Here is an 18,753-nt window from a genome sequence, read left to right on the forward strand (position 1 = left end):
ACTTTGAAATTTTCTCCTTTTCAGCCCTTTGAATTTTTATATTTACATCAAAAAAATACACCTACATAGTATGTAAATAAAATTCCTTCTCACTCAGTGACTATGCTTAGGGATGCTGGGCTGGGAAGTGATTCTGTGTGATTTGGACATTGAAAGGCAAGGGCCAAAGACTTGTGTTTAACCCAGAGCTCAGCCCCTTAGTCCTAAGATCATCACAAGGCACCAAGCCCCGGTCTTCTCACTTGTAAAATGAAGATTAAGACTCCTGTCCTGCTAGATCCTACAGAGGATCATCATGAGAATTTCAGATGATGTTAAAGGACCATCTGAGTGGAGAATGCCATATGCCTTTTAGGGCAACATGAATCTCTAACCTCTAACATGTTCCTATCATCTTCTTTTCAGAGGCATTAGTTGGGTCAGAATTATAAAATCCAGTCTAAAGTTCCTATGTGGCATATGCAAGGCATGTTGCTCTAAGTCAGCAGTGAGTAGGGCCCGAATGCTCACATAGATGAAGAACAATCTAGGTGCGGCATGCTTCTGTGTCTTTCAAGGTCCATGGGGAGTCTGACACAATGAACTACTTGATTCTAAGGTACTTTTTGGAGGCACAGATGTTGAGCAGGTGACTAAGATTTGCATGCAGGGATCATTTCCCATTGGGCTTCTCGTCACCCTTTCCCTCCATGCCTCTCCCACCTCTGCCAAAACTGTACTCCTGTTTTGGGGCCAGAGGGCAAAACCCCTCCAACAGGCTTCATGGATGAAGCCACCTCATAATCAATCTGTAAAATGTTATCTGTCTTTACAAGCAGGAAAGTTTATTCCTCTCAAATAAAAGCTGTAAATTTACAGACCATTTCTGAGTTACAAAAACTCAGTCCTATTTGAAGAGAATGAGACAAGAAGCATGCAGAGTGTCACGTGTGGCTTCCCATTCCAGATCCCCCCAAACCCGGCACCCCGAAACCGCGACCCATGCCCATGATGGTCCACTCCACTGCTATCATCCTTGCCAACCTGTCACGAGGCATGGCCATCTGAGCTCACAACGTGGGCACCTTTGAAAAGTTTAACAGCAAGAAACAGACCAGGAATCTACAGGACACAAGTCAGACAGAACAGGAGAACACCAAGCGCTGCTGACAAGGACTCCAAATGACTGTCCTCAGCATCTGGGGTGGTTTTACATATAGATTTTCAGCCCACTGTATACACTTCTCTCCATGTTAATTTCTGAAGCCATTAGCTAGGAGCAGTGCTGAAGAGAACTTTACGTGCCCTTTGAGCACTGCCTAAGTTTCTTGAAGATCTTAGACCACAAGGGGCAACGTTTATGGCAGATGTTCTCATTCCTCAATCTGTTTAGAAGTTTTGGTCTTCCTTTCAACAGAGCTTGTTCTACACAGACTCTTAGAACAATCTGTAGATGGATAGCTATGTGGTAGAGAAGGGTGTCAAGGCGGATCATGGCTTGCACATCACTCTCAGACTAATGCCTTCCTCTACTTCTGTGACAGGAGGTATCCAAAGGCATGGCCAGTTCATCCTCCAGTGATTCCATGCATACCAGACTACTCGGGGCATCTCTCAAGATGGGGGCAGATGTTCCCTTAGGGATATAGAGGAAGGGACATATCTTGATCACTCTCTTAAGGTCATCCAACTTATTCTGAGTTATTTTCTTCTTCACCAGGCAGCCTCATGACCTACATGTGGCTCCCAGGTGGATCTCCATGATGACAGAAAATGCTCCAGCCAAATGATGTAAGCAGAGCTTCCATGTGCCAGCAGGAGGAGGTAATGCAGTGGCAAACCAGTGTACCAGTCAGTCCGGGTGGACCTGGCTGGCATGCACTGGTCCACAGAGCTCCATCATCCTAGTGAATGGACAGCATTCACTTGGGAAGATACCGGTGGACCCAGACTCCAGAACAGCATGGCCATCCATTTTGTTGCACCTCTGCTTTATAGAACCATTTCTCAGTTCCTACAGATTTTGTCAAAATTTATTACTTTGTGTGTATATATATATAATTTCTCATGAGATTGTCAACCTTTCTATTCCTTCCTATCTACCTTCTTCATTCTTACTTTCTCCCAATCCAGATGTGAGCTTGAGAAGGGCAGAGATCATACCTTATATCTTCATGGCATCAGAAAGTCCTGGCCTATAACAGATACTCAATAAAAATGTTTGCTAAATGACTAAAAAAATGATGGCAATACCATTTACTGAAATTTACATATCTATATATTATCTACTCCTATAAATATAAAATAATGTATATGTACATATATGTTTATATTTATATATTTTATCTATTTAATTCACACAGGCTTATTCTATTTAAAATCACCCTCAACTATGCATTGCTACAAGTATCTCAAGACTCTAACGATCTTATATTTACAGGATGGCACACCATTTGTTTCCAGGTAAAGGTCTGTGTTTGGGATTCTTTTCCATTTGATAAAGCACAGATTTTCTGAACAGATACTAACTGAGATGTGACTATAAAAACACAAATGTGTGAAGAAGAGCTCCTGGGGTTAAAAGATCAAATCTATGCCTACCCCCAGGGCCACCTTGCCTGCGGACGTTCCAAGGGCCTCTGGGGCGCTGTTTTAAGGGTAGAAAAGAGATGGAGAGCCAGTCAGGGGAGGCTGTGTGGCCAGCAGGGAAGGGATGGACGGTGGTGGGTACCTGCGGGGTTGTGACCCCTCCCACCTCTCCAGGGTCCCAGCGCCCCTCGCAAGGGCTGGGGTAAAGCTTACTTTTCAGAGTGCTCTCCGACTTGGCTGGGCTTGAAGCCGGGAGCCGACTGGGAGCAGGGACTGGTGGGGTCCGACAGGGGGCTGCAGGTGCTCTGCACCGAGTGCCTGCGACTGCGCCTGCGGTCCAGGCCCCGCTGCTCGCCCGCGCCGCCGCCGCCGCCGCCGGAACACACGCTGGCCCTCCTCCGGTCCCGGCGCCCGCTGGGGGGCGGCTCTGCCGTCTCATCGCCATCCTCCAGCCGCAGCGCCACCTGGAAAAGCAGAGAGCGCCCAGGGCAAGGTCACACTTGACACGCTCTCAGAGACCTCAGGTGTGATCTGCATTTCACGCTCGCTCTAATGAGACTTCCCACTCTTTCCATCCTGCTAACTCAGCTTCTCTGCAAGATCTTCACAACCACAGGCGTGCCAGAGTGCAGTCTGCAAACTTAAAGATGCTTGCCACTGTCTATTTTCCCAGTCAAATGGGTAGGAAAAGGCCAACAGATATCCTGAGGAGGTCTGAGAAGTACTCTGCAATTAGACAGGCTCTTTACCCTGGAGCCCAGCACCGTCCCTTCCGGGGCTGCATCTCGCCTGGCCCACCCCTTGCTCTGCTCTGGTCCAGGAGGCGAGGTCTGTCCTGAAGCCCAGCCGCAGGGAGCCCTCAAGTGCCTGATCATTCCTGAGCTTGCTTCCCAACAGAGCACGGCAAGGATCCTGGTCAGAGGCAAGAGCCACAAGAAGCAGGTGAGCGGAGCCGGCCTCACCCACGGGTCACCGCACGGCCCAGTGCGGCAGCAAGGACAGCCTGACGTCAGTGCCTCCGCTTGGCACTGCGGCTCTGGGGCTACCCCCCTCCCCCCGCCCGGGCCCCGGGGTGGGGGTGGAGCCTGAGGTGACACTAGAGAGCCTGCATATGCCAGTCACAAAAACATATACCAGGGACAGGCTTCACCTCTACATTCCTTTTTTTTTTTTTTTAAATCTCCTCTTAAAAGTAATGCATATTTGTGCAGGAGAATAATTGCTTTACACTTTGCCACTTTGGATTTCACGTGGAAACCTGAGCCAGCTGGCACCACACCCCCATACCACTGCCCTCCTCTCGAGGGTATTTTAGTCCTGCTCCTCGTTGGCACCCTCTCCCGAGGCCCAGCTCTGCCATCCCTTAATCTCGCTCCGTCCTGGATCCTGCTCTGTGGCTGCCTCATTTTAGGTTGTGACACCATCTGCCTGTGCTTCTGGATGGCTCCCTCCTTACCCATGCCCGCTCTTCTCGGCCGGGGGCGGGGGGGACGCTCACCGGTGTCGCCAGCTTCCGTAAGTGATTTCGGTACCTGCCCTCGCTAAAACGACAGTCAGAAAAGCACACGCTGTCGATGACCAGACCCTGCATGCAGGCTGGCTGTGCCGCTCACCAACCAGGTGTGACCTGCAGCTAATTACTTGCCTTTTCTCTAGCTCGCCCCAGGAGGATAATAGGATTGCATTTGTGGGATTGCGGTAAGAATAGCTTCTATAAAGATGATTTATGTGGCTGGTACTCAATAAATAGGACTATCCTTCCCCAAGCCAGGCCATCAGGTGAAGGGGCCCAGGATGCCCACAAACTCCCCCATCGCATGGAAATGGCAAGCCTCAGCCTGTCCCTGCCAGGTCCAGCAGTCTCTCTGACTCGGCGACCGAGGAGTTCCACAGTCCTGCATCCCCAGAGGTGCCGATTCTCCGGCCCTGCAGGTACCCTTGGTCACATTTCACAACTCAGTCCTGATGGGTGAGAGAATGGACACCCAGATTGGCTGACCATGCAATGTGGTTTTCATATCACCTGTCTATAGAAAACCAAGTGAGTACAGAAGCAGTGGTCCCCTGTGTCCCAAGTTTTGGCACCTGTCATCTAACTAGGTGAGCTTGACCGTGTCAAGGCCAGGCTGGCCACTCAGGGATGGACACCTGGGACAGGTGGCCTGTTGCACGGGGGTGTACACTTCCCTTTATCCATCCCGTCTCCAGTTTCCTCCAGCTCCAGCCTTCGGGTAAGATCGATTTAGTGAAAACTCTTTGTGCCAGATACATTTTATAACACACCCTCAGATAGAGGGGGACAATTTAATAATATTTTGACTATTTGTTCTCCCAGAATTTACTAGTCCGACATAATTTTGGGAGGTTTGGGGTAACAACTGATAAGAGTTCAGAAAAAGCACTGTTATAAAAGGTAATTGGAAAAAAAATACAAATAAAATATCACTGGAAAGTCAGTTTCCTAGTGGTCTCCCCTCCAATATCACTGCAGGAACGAAGAAAGAAATGATGCTTTTGGTTAATCACAGTTATCATCTCAACATTAACAATTTAAATGGCATTCTGTGGGAAAGTTGGAGAATGACTGTACATCTAATGAAGGACGGTATTTTTGAAATATTTCTAGCCAGTTGTTTTTTTCTTCATTTGTAGATATAAAAATTCTAGACCATTTGAACTTATTCTGACCCGAAGTATTGATTCTGCTTCTTATTAAGCACACATTTGGAATGATAAGATTAGGGGATAAAGTAGAGTCCAGATATTTCTAATTCCTGGTCTAACCTCAGAGATCCAAGGATCAAATAGCTTGCCTCTCACAGCCCCTTTCAGAGAGGAGCTTTGGCCCTGTGTGCACAAAGCAAAACCCACTTTAACTGCCTTTTGTCAGAGAAGATGGAGACAATCACAAAGTTTAAGTGAAAAGAAAAATCTGGAAAAATTATCAAAGCAACCCCATAAAACAAATTTTAATGGGGGCTTTCTAAAGTTCAGAGCCTCGGCAAAACATCTATCTCTTAAAAAAAACAGGGGTGCAGGGAAGGGTAGTTACGGAGCACAGAATCCCAGTCGAGTCAATGGCAGCCTCGGGCCTCACAATGAGCAACTGCATAACATGAAATTTGGGCCTGGTGTTCACTCATGATTTTGTTTTTACAAGAAGAATCGTAGAATCACCAGTATCCACTGAAGACAGGAAGAGAGGCTTTACTTTCCCACGCAAGGCTACGGTGGCAGTGCCCAATTCTTCAGATTCTGGGGGGGGCACAACAAATTAGTCAAGAACATGCAGAGCTAGCAAAGACCTGGAGAGAACAGCACTTACCACGCCTCTTACTCCGAATCTCCGGTGTCAGATCTAATTCACTACACGCACAACGAGTGTCCTCCACCAAACCCAAGATGAGATCAGTAATGTCCCAGAGAATCTCTACAATCTCCCTAATGAGCAAGTGTTTCACTTGCGGGGTCTCTCAGCAAATATCTTCTAATTATTTTAATTAAATGTAGAACACTGCTTATACACTAAAACCCAGATGCAGAGCAAGCGGTTTCCAAATCCAGCACTGAATGCTTGCATACTCAACCCCACCTTACTAGGAAAGCGGTTAGAAGCAGTTTAGGGTGCTATGTGACAGCTTCCATCCATCGCTGAGGCCAGTGAAGGATCTGGACACTCTTTTCAAGCTTTTATTAGGGAAATTTTCAAACATACACGAGGTATGAAAGAGTATGCAGACTGCGATGTGTTTATTATCCCTGATAGTCCAACAAGTATCAACCCCATCCAGTCTTGTGTTATTTATACTCCACTCCCCGCCCCCAACCCCAGACAGTGAAGTAAATCCCAGATCATATCATTACATCTGTAAATATTTTAGTATATATCCCTAAAAGACAAGGATTTTTAAAAACCATAACCACCATACCACTGTTCCACTTAAAATAGTTTCTTAGTATCATCAAATATCCAACAATGTGAACATTTTTGATGGAAGTCAAAAGCTACCACATTTTTCAAGTTTATATCATTATATTACTACTCACGTTGTGATAGGCAGCCATCTTTGCATTATAGATACCATCTTTTTCCATATCGTTATCTCATACCTTCTTTTTAATCCTATACATATACATCCACACCTATACACCTTGGTTCAGCTTTTAGGTAAAGTCGATGCCTGTGCTAGAACCATTTCAAGAAGCAACTGTACCAATGGCAGCTTGTGGGAGATGGTCATAGTGCTAGGCTCCCAGACCACCATGCCTCCCTGTTTCCTCACTCTTGTGTAGCCCCCTCCTACATTGAGCCCATTTTCTATGGGACTTGCTTTGGTCAACGCGACATCAGCAAACATGCTGCAAACAAGGCTTGAAAAGTGTCTGTACATTGGGATTGGCCCTTCTGGAAATGCTACCACCGTGTGAAGAAGTGCAGGCTAGCCTGCTGAAGACACAGAGCCCAGCCAAGAGCCAGCACCCAATGCCGAACCAAGTAAATGAGGCCATCTTAGACCATGCAGCCCCAGTCAAGCCACCAGATAACTGCAGCTGCATGAAACTCTCAGCTAAACCAGGCCTAAATGTCTGACCCACAGAATCACAAGCAAAATTGCTGTGTTAGGCCACTGTTTTTGGCTTACTTACTATGCAGCAAGAGTAACTGATACACATTTTAAAAATCACCTATGACATGAAAGGACTTTAAGAGACTGGAACTATTAGTTAATTATTCTTAACATTAATAGCTACCTCTCTTTTTTAGGGTCTCTGGACACAATTCCAACACTGGGGGGTCAAGCAATTCTTGGACATCAGCAGGGTGTCTAAGAATTAAACTCAGTTCAACTCAGTTCTGACACTATCTCCCCAGAGCTAGCATAAAATACTCTAAGTTATGAGTTCAGTTTTACAAGACTGCCCCCCACTGCCTCCCACCCCAATTCAGATGCCAGTCACAAGCTCCAGGCTGTTACCTGTGCTTCTGACCAACCAGACTGGAGGTCCCAACAACCTCCTCCTTAGGTTCAATGAAATTGCTGTAGTGGTTCACAGAACTCAGGGAAACACTTATATTGACCAGGTTATTAAATGATAGGATAAAAAATATAAATCAACAGCCAGATTAAGAGATACATAGGGCAAGTTCCCAAACAAAGGAGCTTCTGTCTTCATGGAACTTGGTGGAATGTGGGAGCATTCTGCTTCCCCAAGAGTGGAAGCTCTCCAAAAAGGACCAAAGAGCTGTCCTCTTGGGTTTTTATGATGTAGTCACGATTGACTAAGTCATTGGCCACTGGCTGATCCAACCTCCAGCCCCTCCAGTCCCAGGAGGTCAGGGATTGGGACTGAAAATTCCAACTACTTAATCACATAGTTGGTCCTCCTTTGGCAATCAGTCCCCATCCTTAGTGCTTTCCAAAAGTCACCTCACTAACATAACAAAATATACCTTTATCACCCTCAACACTTAGGAAATTTCAAGGGTTTGGGGAGCTGTGAGCCAGAAATAAGGATAATGATCAAATATATATTTCTTAAAATAAATCACGTTATCACACTCTCACCCCCAAAGTCTTCAGCCTTAATATGCTTTTCCATTACCAGGACCACATTTTTAGAATAAAAAATTAGAACATATAATCTGACAAAAGATTTCGTATTTTGTGAATTTATGTATTTGAAAACTCAAATGAAGCTATAAAAATTAAAATGAATTTAATTAAACAGGAATTAAATCACTTCTCTGAAATGGAATTAAATTACATCGAGTTGGGCCTGTCCCCAAAAAGTCCAGGACATGTGGTCACCAGACATCCTCTACTTTTAGGAAGAATTCTAGAAGCCCAACCAAGTTCTCTGCAATTATTTGAAACCATTCATAGTCTTTTGTGAGGAAAAGCCTGGCTCTGCTTACAGGTCTCCTTGCTGCCCCTGCATATACTGAACTTAGTTGTCCTGTGGCAGTAAGTATTTTTCAAAACATTCACTTTCAGAAAGGAATAAAAACCCTGACTCTGCCCAGTATCTCAAGCATCAAGTTGTCACCTTAAGATAATACTCAAGGCATCTTTCCTTTAAAATAGCTGCATTCTGATTAAATCATGCCCTTCCTTCAACCTGGCATCTGGCAAATACAGCCATAAAACAAGTGATATTTAAAAGAGACCTTCATTCGAGCACTTACTGAATGTCTACTCTTGACAGGCACACTGCGGGGTCCTGGGGCAAAGAGAGAAATGAGACATGACTCAGAGTAGCAGCTCAAAGGAAGCCAGACAGACAAGTACGTCCTGAGGACTGCTCAGTCCGAGGTATGGTCATAGCGAGTTCTCTTTCATAAGTTGTGAGCAAAGAGCAGGGGACAAGCAGCAGGAACTCCTTTTATCTTGCCATGAAGGCCTTGTGGATGGGGGGACATCTATGGTGACTCCTACAAGAGTAGGAATTTGCCAACTGTGAGAATAGGAAGAAGAACTCTAGGCAAAGAAGAGAGAGTAAAGGAAAACCCCCTGCCCACCTCCACAAAGACCTGCCTTCCATGTTCCAGAGACAGGAGAGAACTTCAGAGATGTTGTAGGAGTGGCCAGAGACAAGGCCACAGAAGCATAAAGGGCACAAACCGTGTAGGTCCCTGTACCAACTCAAGGTGTTTGGGCTTCATCCTGCTGGCCACAGAAAAGGTTTTTCAGGTATTCATTCACTCATTTGCTTACTCGAGTTTGTTCTCTTAAATGGAGGAATGGCATAGTCAGATCTGACTTTCAGGAGGGTTCTTTTTTTCAGTTGCTGGGAGTTAGGCAGGGCAAGAAAATAGAGAGGCCTCCATGGGGTGTAGCCCCTGCAGGACGCCAGCCTCTCCAGGCTCACATCATGCTGATCTCCTAGATCCTACCCCTCCAGTCATATGAACCTCTTTTTGACCCTTCACACCTGTCAAGCCAGAGATCCCCCACTGCTTCACCCTCTATCACTGTCTTTCTTTAGGCCATCTTCTCAGAAGGGTCTTCCCTGCCCCTGCCCTCACTTTCTCACCCCTACTCCATCCTGTCTCTCCTCATAAACCTGTTTGGAGCTTCAGATTCTCAGCTTATTCATGTACTTGGTCACTGTCTGCACCCCATTAGAGTGTGGACTCCCTGAAGGCAATGACCTTGTCTGTCTAGCTCACTGCTATGTCCTGGGGTCTGGAATAGTGCCTGGAACATAGTAGGTGCTCAATAAAGTTGTGCTGAATAAACAAATTCACAGAGGAACAAATTAATGAGAAGATACTACAATAATCCAGGTAAGAAACAACAGGACCAGAGCTAGGTTGTCAGCTATCAGATTTCTAAATGTGGGGGAGGGTTGGCCAGAGGAAAAAAAAGGGTTTAGGGTAGCTCCAGGTTTGTAACATGGGAGACTCTACTGCTTATAGAAATGGAGAAATGAACAGATGATACAGTGTTTTTATTTTCTTCATGGGAGAAAAATAAAGTTCATTTAGGGCTGGTTACATGTCATCTGCAGCTTCCAAGTAGCTCTGCCCAACATAGTGTGTCCCAGGCACCATTTTTGTCCCTCTGTACTATTACATTTAGTTGCTGGAGGAATCAGCTACTTGCTTGTCTTAGACTACAGTTTTAAAGTTCCTTGGACAGAGACAGAAGTTCTCTATGTATTTTTAGCCCCAGCAAAGTATATGATATATAATAGGCCCCCATGAATGAACGTAACACAAGAAGAGAAGCAGGCAGAGAAGCAGGCAGCCATGGGCCTTGGCAAAAGCTCAAGGTCAAATATGAGCCACCAGCCTCAAAAGCTGCTGAACTCACTGGGTAAATCAGAACAGGCCACACAGACTGAGAGAGGAGGTCTGGTAAGGAAACCCCAACACTGAAAGGGAGGTCAGAAAAGGATCCAGGGAAGGACCCTGAGGAGGAATGATCAGAGAGATGTCCTGGAGCCATTCGTACACTTCGCCACCAGAAACACAGAAGCAACACACAAGAGTCATCTCATGAACACTAGCAGCATTCTTTCAAAATGCTAACAAAACAGTGATGCCCAAGCTGATAAAGATGGCATACAAAAAGGAGAGGAAGAGAAGAGGTGGAGGGAGGATGAGGGGGAAGCCAATCTTACACTTAAGAATACTTTTGTACAAATCCTAAATAAGTTAGTAATAAACAGAATTCCAACAACATATTTTAAGAAAGAATACATCATCACCAAGTGGGTTATAGTCTAGGAACATGAGGATGGTTAAAAAAGTAAAGAAATGAATAAAATAACCAACTCAAAAGCTAGAAAAAGAATGACAAAGTAAACTGAAAGAAAGTTAAAGAAGAAATTATAAAGATGAAAAATTGAAGAGGAAGGAACACCTCCAAACCCATTTTGAGGCCAGCATTACCCTGATGCCAAAACCAGATAAAGAAGACAACACACACACACACACACACACACACTACAGGCTAATATCCCCAATGAACATTGCTGCAAAAATCCTCAACAAAATATTAGCAAACCAAATTCAACAATACATTAAAAAAATCATACACCATCATCAAGGGGGATTTATTCCAGGAATGCAAGGATGGTTTAACATCCACAAATCAATCAACATCATACATCACATTAACAAAGGATAAAAATCATATGATCATCTCAACAGGTACAGAAAAAGCATGTGACAAAATTCAATATCCATTTATAGTGAAAACTCTCAAAAAGGTGGGTATAGAAGGAAATACCTCAACATAATAAAGGCCATATATGACAAACCCAAAGCTAACATCACACTCAATGGTGAAAACTGAAAACTTTTCCTCTAAGATCAGGAATAGACAAGGATACCAACTCTCATCACTTTTAATCAATATAGTATTTGGAGTCCTAGCCACAGCAATTAGGCAAGTAAAAGAAATAAAAGGCATCCAAACTGAAAAAGAAGAAGTAAAAGTATCACTGTTTGTAGATGACATGATACTATATAAAGCCCTCAAGACTCCACCAAAAAAAAAAAAAAAATGATTAGAACTAATAAGTGAATTCAGTAAAGTTACAGCATATAAAATTAACAAACAGAAATTGGTTATGTTTCTATCTACTAATAATGAGCTATCAGAAAGAAAAATTAGGTAACAACCCTATTTACAATTGCATTCAAAAAAATACCTAGGATTAAATCTAACCATTGAGGTGAAAAACCTATGTTCTAAAAACTATAAAACACTGATGAAAGAAATTGAAGATGACACAAATAAATGGAAAGATATACCATGCTACTGGACTGGAAGAATACTGTTAAAATGTCCCTACTACCCAAAGTAATCTACAAATTCAATGCAATCTCCATCAAAATACCAATGGCATTTTCACTAAAGTTGAACTAATAATCCTAAAATTTGTATGGAACCACAGAAGACCCCAAATAACCAAAGCAATCTTGAGAAAGAAAAACAAAGCTGGAATGGGGGTATTTCTCCTCCGGTTTCCAAACTTCATTGTTGAAGGACGGTTCTCAGAGCAATAATTCCCCAACCTCCACTTCTGGGCTATAGCATCAGAGAAACCATGAGTCAGAAATGGAAAGGTACAGAATGGGAGCTTGAAGCCAGAGGTTGTCAGCTCAAGGAGAATCTGAGATTGTGTGGAATTGTAAGCCACAGCTATAATTGGGAGGGGGCTGACAGAGTTACCAGAGTGTCTGTTATGATGTATGCCTAGGGAAGTTCTGGCAGATTAAAAAAAAAAAAAGAAAGAGAAACAAAGCTGGAGTTATCACGCTCCCTGATTTCAAACTATACTACAAAGATACAGTAATCAAAACAGTATGATACTGGCACAAACACAGATACATAGATCAATAGAATACAACAGAAATAAACCCATGCCTATGTGACCAATAAATCTCTGACAAAGGAGGCAAGAATATACAATGGAGAAAAGACAGGCTCCTCAATAAATGGTGATGGGAAAACTGGAGAGCTACATGCAAAAAAAAAAAATGAAACTGGACCACCTTCTACTACCATACACAAAAATAAATTCAAAATGGAGTAAAAACTTGAATGTAAGACCCGAAACCACAAAATTCTTAGAAGAAAACAGGCAAAATAAGTTCTTTGACATCAACCTCAGCAGTATCTTTTTGGACCAGTCTCCTCAGACAAGGTTAACAAAAGCAAACATAAACAAATGGGATTACATCAAACTAAAAAGCTTTTTGTACAGTGAAGGAAACCACCAACAAAGCAAAAAAAAAAAAAAAAAAAAAAAGGCAACCTACTGAATGGGAGAAGATATTTGCAAATCATACATCCAATAAGGGGTTAATATCCAAACTATATAAAGAACCTCCAAAACTTCCCGAACAACCCAATTAAAAAATGAGGAGAGGACTTAGACATTTTTCCAAAGAAAACATACAGATGGCCAGCAGACACATGAAAAATGCTCAACATCACGAATCATCAGGGAAACATATCAAAACCACACTGAGATATCACCTTACACTGGTCAGGATCAGCTGTTATCAAAAAGACAAGAAATAACATGTGTTGGTGAGGATGTGGGAAAATGGGAACCCTTGTGCACTGTTGGTGGGAATGGAAATTGGTGCACTCTGGAAAACAGTACAGAGATTCCTCAAAAATTTAAAAATAAAACTACCATATGACCCAGCAATCCCACTTCTGGGTATTTCTCCAAAGAAAATGAAAACACCAATTCAAAAGAGGTATATGCACCCCTATGTTTATTGCAGTTTTATTTATAATAGCCAAAATATGGAAGCAACCTGAGTGTCCACTGACAGATGAATGGATAAAGATGTGGTATATATACACAATGGAATATTACTCAACCATAAAACAGAATGAAATCTTGCCATTTGCAACAACATGGATAGACCGAGAGGTTATAACGCTAAATGAAATAAGTCCAATAGAGAAAGACAAATACCATATTATTTCACTTATATGTGGAATGTAAAAAACAAAACAAACCAACAAAACAGACACATCGATACAAGAAACAAGCTGTTACCAGAGTAGGGATGGGCTCAGAGGGCAGGGGAAATAGATGAAGGGGATGGGATTAAGAGGTACAAACCTCCAGTTATAAATTAAATAAGTCATGGAGATGTAATGTACAGCATAGGGAATATCGTCAATAATACTGTAATAACTTTGTACAGTGACAGATAATTACTTATCCTGGAATCATTTCATAATGTATAAAACTATTGAATCATTATGATGTACACCTAATAGGATATTGTATGTCAACTATACCTCAATTTTAAAAACAAGTATTGAGTGGCACCTGGGTAGCTCAATAGGTTGAGCGTCTAACTCTTGGTTTTGGCTCGGATTGTGATCTCAGGGTTGTGAGACTGAGGCCTGTGTCAGGCTCCAGGCCACATTCAGTGGGGAGTCTGCTTGAGATTCTCTTTCTCCCTCTGCCTCTCCTCCCTGCATTCTCTCTCTCTCGCTCTTTCAAAATAAATAAATAAATCTTTAAAAATAAAAAGTATTGAGTTACAAACAGAAAAGCAGTGCAAATCATACCTAAGTCAAAATTATTACTTAAAAAACCCCAACAAAATGACAAACTACTTGTTTATCTAGAATTACAAAAATTATGAACTATCAAAGGGAAAATATCTACTGAAACAGAGGAAATCAAAAACATTCATAGATTATTTATACATCTCTTTGCTAATCCATTTAAAATCCAAAAGAAATTAATGATTTCCTAGTAAAATATAATTTAGCGAAATTGATCCCAGAAAAGAGTTACCAAAGATTTCCTCCTGCCCTCTGCATGCGCGCGCATGCACACACACACACACACACACACACACACACTCTCTCTCTCTCTCTCTTTCTCTCTCACTCCTTCTCCTCCTCACACAGGTCCACACAATTCCCTAGGGGAATTCTATCAAATCATCAGAGAGGAGACAAATTTCTAAATAATTTTATAAAGCAAGAATAAAACTGATACTTAAACATAAAAAGTATGGCATACACACACAAAAAGGAAAGTACAAGAACACTCATGGCAACACTGTTTGTCATGGCAACAATACCACAAACCAACCAACATCCATTACCAGAACAGCGGGTAAATAGTCATACATTCACCAGCAGTGAAAATGAATAAATGAGAATGCCACACAATAACGTGGGTAGGTTTTTTGTTTTTTTAAGTAGGCTCCATGCCCAGCATGGAGCCCAGCACAGGGCTTGGGCTCACGACCCTGAGATCATGACCTGAGCTGAGACTAAGAGTCCGACACTTAACCAACTGAGCCACCCAGGTGCCCTGACATGGGTAGGTTTAAAAAAAATAAGCAAATGAGAAAACTATAAAAGGGTACAAATGATATATATCCCTTTTATAAAAAGTTTGAGAGCAGACATAATTAAACAGTATGTTGTTTAGGGATACAGACTAAGAGGAAGGAGTTAAAATAGCTGGGCTTTGACCTCTTCACTCCTTCTACAGAGCAATGCCTCTGGAGAAAGAAAAAAGGCAAGTGACTCTTTCTCATCTTTTGTTAAGGATGCCAATAACCAGACCACCTAATAAATAGCCTAATGATATTTGCTAAAATGAGAGCTCTTGTTTCTGGAATGCCCTTACCAGGATAGGACTGGCTAGGGATCGCCTGGCTGAGGATTACCTGTAGTAAATAAATGTAGATTTATGGGCTCGTGAGCCACGACTCTCTGAGCTATGTAGTAGAGATGTCTCATAATGGAATACTACTCACTGGGAAAGGGGACCTGTGATCCCCACTTGGAGACCTCGCCTCTTCTGGGCCAGAGAGCACACGTCTGATGCATGAAGACAAGACCTAAGACAGACCCTTCCCTGTTCCCTCTGCACCTCTATAGTCTGTATTCTTGAAATTATTAGCATAACTAGATTAGCACAGCTAGATAACAAGATGTCTGATTTGTCAACTGATTTGATAATCTGATCCTTTGTGTTAGCTCACAGAATAAGTGATTTTCAGGTAAAAGTATAAAGAAAGGAACAGTGCTGGGGGTTAGTGGGATGACACCAGGGAGGGCTACGAAGGACACTTCTGAGTTCCTGGTAATGTCCTAATTCTTAAATTCATGAGGGTATCAGTCAGGATTCTCCAGAGAAACTGAATAAATAGGATATGCATGGAGATTTACTATAAAGAATTGTCTCTAATGATTGTGAAGGCTAACAAGACCCAAGATCTGCAGTCCAAAGGCCTGAGAACCAATGGGGTTAGGCTCAGGTGGAGTTCAAAGGTAGTGGGCAACCTCTGTCCCAGCTCATTACCATCAGGCAGAGAGAATTTGTTCTACTCAGGCCTTCAACAGACTGGATAAGGCCTGCCCACGCTGCAAGGGCAATCTTCCTTACTCAGTCTCCCAACTCAAATCTTCATCTCATCCAGAAACCCCCTCACAGACACACTTAGAATAATTTTTGACCAATTATCTGAGCACCTTGTGGCCCAGTCAAGTTGACACCTAAAATTAACCATCACAACAGGTAAAGAATTTGTTTTTTATTCTTTAAATAACACACAGATGCTGTATTTGTGAATGATGTGACCTTGATACTAAAGGTATGAAGTGAATGCAATTGGATAAAAGGAAGATGGTGAATACAGAACAACTTTTGGAAAGGCCGACGTAAAGGGGAAGAGAGAGATGGGGAGGTGGCTTGAGAGTCAGGCAGGCTGAAGGGAAGGTACAGCCTGAAACAGGCAGTTTCCTGGGGTAGGTATCCAGGCCACTTCTCAAAATTCTCTCCCAGTTGGCTCACTAATGGGAAATTCACCTGCATTATGCAGTCTTCTAATATACATTGACTACATAGAATCCAAACTTGTATTCATGTAACCCGCTGGTTGAGCAGAGAGTCTCAGAGATGGGAGCTCTGATCGGCGGGGAAGGGGCTAAGGTAAAAAGGTATCTGTACTGGGAAAAAATCCACCTTCCATCTTCATGTAAGTGAACTGTCTTTAGCTCCTTCCTTCTCCATCTAGTATTCTTATATTAACCTCTCATTTAGGAGCTGTAAGAATATACTCCTCCACCATCCATTGACTTCCCAATGTCACTTGCCAGTGATAATGAAACACAAAATGCAGAGCAGATAACTGGGGAAACTGAGGCTCAGCTGGAGAAGATGCCCAGAGCAGGGACACCAAGAGTTGGCCTGCTGGGTGGGGCTATGGGACGCTTTAAGCTCTGATAACAAGTATCTCTGGTTCAGTTTCTTCTGATCCCTCCATAGAAAGATAATTCTGTTCTGTCCCTCAACTGTCACTTTTTATAACAATGACTTATAGCAAATAGTGAATTACACATCAGTATCTCCACTTCTACCCAGTAAAATCACAATGGAGCCTCTTAACTGGAAAATATCCCTCCAAGGACTCTAGCCATGCACAAAAAATCTATGAATAAAGCTGTCCATCATAACAGCATTTCTAATTGCAAAAAGTTTGGAAATAATCCAAATCTGAAAAAAAAGGAGTTTGGCTATATGTATTATGGTACATGCATACAGAATATTGTGTTCCTAATAAAATTAAGTTTTTGAAGATTTAATGATAAAAAAAATGGCTCCAACATATTTACCAATAAAGATTCAGTACACAACACTGTATATAGACAATTATCTCCATAGTTAAGAACATACACCTATATATACAAAAAAGCCTAGAAAAATGGACCACAATGTTAACCGTGGTTAGTAATAAATCATGGGTGATTTTTTTTTTCCTCTTACACTTATATATTCCTCAATAAGTACATATCATTTTTATAAGCGGAAAAAGGAAAGATTAAAAATATATATCACTGTGAATAAGACTGATCAGTTAGGTCAGAAGTGGAACAATACTGGGAAAAATATATTAAAATTTATATTTGATAAGGATCTAGTATCCAGAATATATAAAGAATTCTTACAACTCAAGAGTAACAAAACAATCCAATCTAAAAATGGGCAAAGGATCTGAACAGACATTTCTCCACAAAAAAAAAGAAAAAAAAGAAAAATTGCCAATAGGCACATGGAAAGAGGCTCAACATCATTAGTCACTGGGGAAATGCAAATCATGACCAAAATGTGTACCACCTCACACCCACTGGGATGGCTATAATTTTTAAACAAGGACAATAATAAACGCTGAGGAAGATAAAGAGAAACTGGAACCCTCATTACACTGCTGGTAGGAAAATAAGGGTACAGCCTCTGTGGAAAATAGTCTGGCAGTCCCTCAAAGAGCTACACATCAAGTTACCATATGACCAGCAATTTTACTGTTAGATATATAGCCAAGAGAATTGAAAGTATATGTCCACACAGAAACTTGTACACAAATGTTCACAGCTGCATTATTCATAGCTGCCCCCAAAAATGGAAATAACCCAAAAGCCCATCCAGTGATGAAAAGATAAACAAAATGTTGTGTTATCAATGGAACATTAGCACAAAAAGGAACAAAGTAGATACATGCTTAAAACATGGATGAACCCTGAAAACATGTTAAGTGACAGATAGTCACAAAAGTCACATGTTGTACGGTCCCATTTATAGGAAATGTCTAGAAAAGGCAAATCCATAGCGAGATTAGATTAGTGTTTTGGGGGTATGTAGTATGCAGGGCAGGGAGAAATGGGAAGTGTCTGCTAACAGGTATGGGGTTTCTTTTTGGGATGATGAGTACATTCTGGACAACATCCTCAAGGATAGCCTAGTTCACACCACTATGATGGGTAAGCATGTGTCTAAAGTAATAAGCTTTCCCATTTAGTCATACACCCAAGTGGAATCAGAGCTCCAGATTCTGCCCCCTTCTGGCCATGGAAGGAAACTGGGACAGTGAGGATCAGCAATAAAGAATGTGATTTGCTACTCATAAAATGTGCTCTAACCTTCAGAGTCCAGACAAGAGTCACATCAGATAAGTAACTTTAATAAGGGGGCATTTGACTTAAAACTAACCCACAGGTATCAGTTTGAACTCAAGTGAACAAGGCCACAAAGCCGTGATGTGTAACCCAATCAAGGCCGCCTTCATGGATGTGCCATGGGTTGTGATGTGCAGGGCTCCATGCTCACACTCTGCTCTGTGCTTGCTTTAATACTCTTTGGCCAGCTTGAAATTCTTATTAATTTTATCTTTAA

The 18,753-nt window shown here is 42.4% G+C and overlaps 1 protein-coding gene across 7 annotated transcripts in view; it reads right to left on the minus strand.

The window, feature by feature from the left end:
* Nucleotides 1–18,753, minus strand: part of FHOD3 (formin homology 2 domain containing 3) — a 456,179-nt gene that overhangs the window by 140,606 nt on the left and 296,820 nt on the right. For all 7 annotated transcript variants that reach the window (XM_032421241.1, XM_032421245.1, XM_032421239.1 and 4 more), the window contains one exon: nucleotides 2,782–3,032. In XM_032421241.1, coding sequence (XP_032277132.1) covers nucleotides 2,782–3,032 — 251 coding nt within the window. The remainder of the gene's footprint in view (nucleotides 1–2,781; nucleotides 3,033–18,753) is intronic.

The sequence above is a fragment of the Phoca vitulina genome, unplaced genomic scaffold (assembly GCF_004348235.1).
Source record: "Phoca vitulina isolate PV1807 unplaced genomic scaffold, GSC_HSeal_1.0 scaffold24, whole genome shotgun sequence".
Taxonomy (NCBI): Eukaryota; Metazoa; Chordata; class Mammalia; order Carnivora; family Phocidae; genus Phoca; species Phoca vitulina.